Source organism: Perkinsus marinus (genome assembly GCF_000006405.1).
Source record: "Perkinsus marinus ATCC 50983 genomic scaffold scf_1104296973076, whole genome shotgun sequence".
NCBI lineage: Eukaryota > Perkinsozoa > Perkinsida > Perkinsidae > Perkinsus > Perkinsus marinus.
In genome coordinates this window covers 89,667-96,867 of record NW_003201530.1, presented here as the reverse complement: position 1 = coordinate 96,867, position 7,201 = coordinate 89,667, and the positions used below count along the sequence as shown (strand labels likewise).

The following is a 7,201-nucleotide window of genomic DNA, read 5'->3' as shown; positions in this document are numbered from 1 at the left end:
GCAGAATATAGATATCCAGTAATTAGTAAAATATATAATAATACCATATAGACACTATTCACTCATATTTAATGCATATTAATAGCTGATCTGAGTAGAAATAAAATACTAGTATACATAGATTGATATGATATCAATATATATAGGGAGTAACGACTAGGCCTTCGGAGTTCTGAGTATTCCTAACGGTCGCGGGTTCGATTCCCGGCAGGGGCTATCTGATGTGGGGCTGCAAGTCCCACACAGTAACGATCGACTGAGCAGAGACAGGCAGAACCCCAAACCGACGAGAACAAATAGGGCAAAGCTTGAAGAATTTTTTCTATTTAAAAGAAACAGTTATGGTGGGCTGCCACTATACGCTGAGCAGCGATCCCTCCTCCCTACCTTCCGTGGGGACTTGTGATATATTAATCTTCCCACCATTATGCAGCGAGATGAAGAGGCCGAGTAGCTCATCTGGAAGATACATAAAATTCCCCTCGAGATTGAACCACGCACATCTACTCCTACCCGAGGACCGCGGATCATGCAGAATACAATCTCGTATGAGAGACACCACCCTTTCTTCATCATAGTAGACTCTCTCGCAGCTCTCAGAACTCGATGAGGCCGACGGAGAACGAGAGCGTTTCTTATGACGATGCTTATCGTGCTTCTTCCGAGACTTATCCTTCTTCACAACTTCACCTACGAGCTCACTGATTCATGATTGTCACCTACTGCACCTTTTCCGATGCAAGTGAGCAGGCAAGAATGACAGTGTTACAGACGAGCTTGACTTCGGTCCATCTTAGTCACTTTCCCATTACATTTCAACCAAGATTAACAGTAAGAATTCATGTTAGACACTACAAGAATATATGCCAATCAATACTGACAAGATACCACACAAGTATCTCAATAGGGTCCTCATCTTACCCCTGTCATCGTCGCGATGCCGATGTTTGTGATGACCCTTCTTCCGCCTTGAACGCTCTCTCTGACTCGAATCACTGTCTGAGCGACGGCGACCCATAAGCTCAACTGAAGAGGCTACAATGAGCATTTCGTAGAGCCAGCAAATTCGTATGCAGATTTTTGCTATGCGGCAGTTGAGTGAAGTTCTCGACTCTGAGATGCCCGTAATGCAGACCAATGTGAAGTCTCTATAACGCAATGCCAAAGCCGGATATGACTGAGTTACTTCAAACGCCACGTCGATGATGAATCATCGAATGACAATGGGGTGACCGAGCTGACTGGGTCAGAAAATCTCATCGGAAGTCACACACGAGACTAATGGCAGCTACTACGCCAAATATCGAAATGAGCAGAAGTTGAGTATACGGATGATACCAAAAAAACCCGGACCGTCGACAGCCGGACCGGGCGATCCCTTGAGAAGTCCGTCAAACCTACTGTTCATATTACTTCAACCTACTAAATACAAAGAAAAAATGCTGAGTCTTCAACTACCATAAAATCATTAAGAAAAAATATACCTCGCGAATACCGGTGATAGATTTCCCAGCAGTCGGCATCCGCTTATTAGGGATCATACTTAGAGAGAGAATCAACAAGCGACTCATTAAGGGCCTTCGAATCGAAGCCACTGTCAATAAGAAAGCTCAGACATGATAGTATATCAGCCACAGCGACAGTGCGCACGTGGTTTTCGACAACACTAGCAGCGACGGACTCAAGTATGGCGCGGTTCATAGAATCAGAGATGTGACAAGCGTAGGGAGTAGTGATATCTGAGCTATTGTGGCTCTGAGGCGTAGAAGGTCCCAAAGAAGAATGTGATAGAGGCAACCAGAGCAGTGGCTGAGAGCGATCGGCTGAGGGATTGGACTCGTACGATTCAATACGGAGACCACCAATACTGTTCGCAGCACGACTCGTAGCAGCGTCCGAGGACTTCTTGGTGCTCTTCGGTTGAGGGCAGCCGTGATAAAGAGAGAGAACATAGTCGTTATTAAGATCGACTCTATTAGAGCCAGCGAGTCGGATACCAGACACGACCTCTTCATGAGAGTGAGCGTTACGACAACCATCGCCCAAGTTGCAGCCATGAGAGCTACCGAGGTACTTGCAGAGCCTCTTGATCACCGGCATCGGGGACTTTTCAAGCTCGGCTTCGTCGTGGGCGAAAGGACATGGCTTGCGACCACAACAGTATCCGGCCTTAGAAGGGCATAGATAGGACTTGGGACGAGCTAGTTGGTAAGGCGAGTGGGCAAATGGACACCTATCGCCGTCTAGACACCCTTTCCCGCCAGCTACGTTGTACACGCAAAATCGAGAACGAAATCTGACGAAGAACAACAATGGACACCTACGAGAGCACGTCGATGCAACTCACCTGTGAGCGGGATGGTCTGTACTAGCAGTAGAAGTGGAAGCTGGGGAGCACACGAGTTGAGGGGAACTGAGCAGCCCAGGAGAACTTGAGGGGATGGTGCTGCTGACGAACGAGACCGGGTTAGAGTCGCGGTGGTACATCAGGATTTTGGAAATTGCTGAGATCGAATATCCTTCTCCGACGCGAGAAAGGAATGAATCCGGACTCGGGAGAAATCGTGACACACATAAAGCGACACCTCATCGCATGCACTCGCCTACCAACATTGCGAGGGGAACTAAAGGAGTTGGAAGAGAGACTAAGATCGCAAGATAAACCATTCTACAGTTGGGCGCAAACAGATTCTCTCACTGGCTCTATAACTCAGGGAGCCTTCTTCGAGGAAGGAGCGCTTCCATACAACTGTGGAGGGTTCCTTGAAGTAAGGAGGCTAAGAATGTTACGTGAGGTGTACCTCCTCTACCTCACGCTCTGACTGGAAGGACTCAGGTGAACTCAATCACCTCGGTGATGACATCGATAGTGGTTGTGGTACTTACGTAATATTCACAAGGTCTTATACCTCGCTCTATCAATTTCATAATAGTAGGCACATAAACGCATAGCGTTTCCCCTTTTTATGCTATGAGAAGCCATGCGCTTGCGTGCCGCATGGTGCGGTCCGCTGCACGCATGAACAACAGCAGTGAATGGTGGTATCATCAAACTGAGTATGCAGCTCAGGTGAGCTGGGATAATATGCGGCGGCACATAGTAGTGTTGAACGACGTGGTACAACGCGCCCCTTACCAACAGACATTGTTGTCGCGAAAAGGAAAGAGGGAAAGGGGATAGAAGGGGTATTAGCTCGTCTCCTAAGATAAGGTTCTTAATGGAGGAGGCTACGGAACTGTACTTCGGAACACTTAGGAGCCGCTCCTTAGGGTCCTTGAGCAAATAGCCTTAGGAGCGTGAGGTTTGTCGGACTCGGTTTACCCCTGTTTTACGAGGCCGAAACGGAGAATTTCGGCCAGTGACCGAAATGGCAACTATGGGGATGAGTTATGGAGGAATACCATTACGAAAGATCCTCTTTCTGTTGATTCATAGCACTAGTTTAGGCGCAAAGTTGTTGATGTACTTCCCTAGTAGAAGTTGGTATTTTGAGGCGCGATTTTGACGCGTGCATGCTAAGAATACGTGGAGAAATTTCTCTATCACTTTTCAATTTCTCATTAACTTCGAAGTGCCGAAGGCTAGAAATTGACAGGCCGAAAATTAAATGACAGAATCTGAAGAACACAACGGGAGTATCAAACGTTAGTGGTACGAATTTAGTGGAGGAACCTGTAGAAATGAAGGGCGAAAAAAGAGCTAGTGATATGCACTTACTAAAGAAGTGAGGATACAAATACACTCACAGGGAAATGGGATGTGCACTTTCAACTCGACACAAACAATATTGATATAACATTGAAAAATTTCTTTATTCTGATATGAGTATCAAAAAGTTCGAGATTGCTGAGATTCCCCCACAGGCTGAAGACAATTGCCAGCCAAGTCCCGAGCAGAGGCCAACTCGAGTAATAGAGTAGGTAAGTATATGCGTCCAACGGAATGGTGCAGATGGCAATATCTCGACTCGCACGAAATACGCATGTGATTTCCGCACGCAATTACATCCGAGTAACAGAGATCGAAGAAATTGAGATCTACAATGAGAGAGCAGAAGGACGCATACGAGCGACTATCTGTTATTGAACGCTGATCATCGATAAACGCCCGTAGAGAACATCACAATTAGAATTATTAAACCATAATAAAAGCATCCATAGAAGAGCACATCACGGGTTCGAGTACAGAATCGTTACAGTCGGTGAGATCAGTGGGTTGGAAGCAATAGCTATCATCCTTGTGATAAAGACCGAAGCATACTCCGTTGCTCTTACAATATGAGCCATGCTTTGAATGAGCACAAGACATCAAATTATCACATATACGCTGACAATATGCCGCCACATCATGCTTCAAGGCGTCGGTTACATAAATACTTCGACCGTTCAATGGCTGTACATCTCTGTAGTTAGGCGCGATGATATCTCCATTGGGACCGACAATAGACCTGAGCGCCTCCATCTGATTTTTGCTTACAGTCATTGTCGTCTTCGCCACATACCAGAGGAGATTCTCGTCACAGGTCGGTGTAGTGAGAGAACCATCATAACTGAAAAGCTTAGTCCGAGCATCTTCGGGAATTAAAGCATTCAAATTAATGGAAGGAACATTATCGTTGCCGCTGTTGATGGCATCGAGGATCTTCTCAATCTCTTTGTTAGCTTTGCCGATTTCGAAGAGGACCCCAATCACAGCCAAGCCACCGGTCTTCCCTTTAGCGTCGCCGACACTGCCATACTTCAGGTTGTAATGGACGAAGTGAACCTCCATCGAGTAGGACACGCCTTCGAATAGATGCTCGCTGCCGAACTCATCAGTCAACCCCCAATGAGCGTGGAATTGGCTCAAAATGAAGATGTCACTATCATAGTCGCGGACGTTACCAATTGTGTACCTTATCTCGTCATCATTGACCACCACATCGATACCATGATCAGAAATACTCAAAGGAGCATTATCGACGATATCGTAAATGATTTGTAGGTCATCCATTCTGACCGATTGATCGATAGCACCGGTCTCAATGGATATCGGCGATTGAGATTCGCCAATTGTACACATACCAGGCCACGAATTCTGGTCATCGTAGGTCCAATGGGCGCCATAGGCTGCGACATATGATAGGATCATAGCGATAGGGACGATCATGTAGCTTCTCATCATTAAATTGAACGCTAGCAGACAAACCAACTAACAGGCGTCGTAAATCGGACGAAACTGGACCAATACCTCGGAAACAGAAGAGGACTACAATAGACATTCACCCTCTTGGAGGAAGTGCCGCAAGTTTGTGAGTTTTATTTCGTGCATGAAACCGGTTGAGGCACCGCTCAAAACACATTCGACACAAGGAGGTATCGAACTAAGCTTAGCGGTCTCTTGTACAGGAGCCTAGACGGTTTTGTCCTCACGTGCTCTCAAACTCGTATCAGACGAGATATCTTTGGTCCCTTCTTTAAGACGTTACGTTAGATGTCCCAAGGTTGCTCTTATATTAGTATAGTATTGCATCCTATATAATCTACAACTTCTGGACGTTTTGCTCGACTAGATATCCATGTAAGGATAAGGTCACCTTATTGTGGTGTGAAGCTCCTCGCGCCTTGCTCCTGAAGTTGAGGCGCATCTCGAGAGGCTTCATGCGAGATCGCCTATCTCAGATAGGCCCTACAATCGAGTCATGCCCCTTCGCAAGTAATGAGGGGAACAGGTAAGCCCTCTAGACAGCACAGTAAGGAATATAATACGAGGGCTACACTGTGCATTGTGTGAGGAAAGCCAAGACTGGACGAATAACGGTCAACGGGGTCGCGTGCAGAAGCGGGACAACCGGGGCTTGGCGCTTGCGTCACATAGTCGTATGTGACGCAGTGACCATATAACTTTCCAAGTTAACTACAAGTATAACTGCAAGTTCCAAGTTAAAAGCCACTTCCTCGAGAAAGGAGCTTGTTGTTGTAACTCTGGGGTCTTAAGACCGTAATGACATTCTCTTCTATCTCGCTTGTTTTCCGGGCACGGCTCATTATAACTCGGAGACAAGATATTCGGCAGTGGGTCTCCTACTGTATGAGGGACCAATCGTGAGCCGAACCTCGATAATATCGATATTCATTCGGGCAAACTCTGTTATACAATACGGAGAATTTTCGTATTTGTAAAGTGAACTTGCGTTATCTGCTTTGCTCTTGTGTGTATCAGGCTGATACTATCAGCCGCTGCGTTGCTATACACAAGCACAACAGCAGAAGTCGAAGGAAATATAAATTGTTGTGAATTTGCACTTTTTTGCTTTTTGCCCTGCGACGGAGCCTTCCGGTGGAGCCTGTGTTGTCCGTGCCTTGTGATCTCTTGAAAATCTTACTATTCCTGTTCGCAGAATCGCTGTGTGGTTCTTGAGCCGCGGCATAAATCTTTTCGGTGTACCTGTTACGAGATCAGTCCTATCCTGGTCCTATCCTAACTCGGTTATACTAGTGTTATCTCAATACCCTTATTAGGAATAGTTCAGCACCTGTCTCCAGCAGCCTCCGCCCACCAAGTATATCTTCCCCAGACTCATCACTGGCAAGGACCACACTCCAGCCCCAAGACGCTACAGGTTGAATACGGGGACCACCAATGCTGTTTGCGCGGTTCGCAGCAGGACGGGGAGACTCCTTGGTTCTCTTTGGAAAATAACCGTGAGAGAACATAGTCGACATTAGGATCGAGCCGATTGTATCGCAGGAGCTCCTTATGCTGTTCTTGTGATATAGAGTTTCCTGTAAAAGTTCACAGAACTGATCAAGGCTCACATTGTGAGCCTTGCACGTGAGAGGCACGGTGAGAGATTCTATACCAACTAAACTATTTGGTATATCCGCAATGTCCGCGGCCTCACATACATTAGCAGGGTCCTTACTGTGAAGATATAAACTCGGCGCTCGGGTTGACATGAATGCTCCATTGTAGCGAACAAGAAAGACATAGTGATCCGATATATTAAGGGAGTCAATTTTGCAAGTAAGGGCACAATTTCATGATTAACGGAAACAATTCCGCTGGTGAGAACATCAGTAACTGATGATCAGCTCCACTCGTCTAGGAAAGTTCAATAACTCTATAAGGCTGATAGTCGCGGCTCGAATATGAGACTCTAAATAAATGAACTAGCTAGCGAAAAGGGTCATGGCAGAGCATCTCATCGAAAGTCCCTCG

The 7,201-nt window shown here is 46.3% G+C and overlaps 2 protein-coding genes across 2 annotated transcripts; both read right to left on the bottom strand.

The window, feature by feature from the left end:
• Positions 1-1,530: 1,530 nt before the first annotated feature.
• Pmar_PMAR019724 (hypothetical protein) lies at positions 1,531-2,487 on the bottom strand (the record flags this gene model as incomplete). Its single annotated transcript, XM_002766313.1, has 2 exons — positions 1,531-2,296; positions 2,348-2,487. The coding sequence occupies 2 exons, from the start codon at positions 2,485-2,487 to the stop codon at positions 1,531-1,533; spliced, it is 906 nt and encodes a 301-aa protein (XP_002766359.1).
• A 1,648-nt stretch (positions 2,488-4,135) lies between these two features.
• On the bottom strand, positions 4,136-5,149 carry Pmar_PMAR019723 (Carbonic anhydrase, putative; the record flags this gene model as incomplete). Its single annotated transcript, XM_002766312.1, has 1 exon — positions 4,136-5,149. The coding sequence occupies one exon, from the start codon at positions 5,147-5,149 to the stop codon at positions 4,136-4,138; it is 1,014 nt and encodes a 337-aa protein (XP_002766358.1).
• Positions 5,150-7,201: the final 2,052 nt, after the last annotated feature.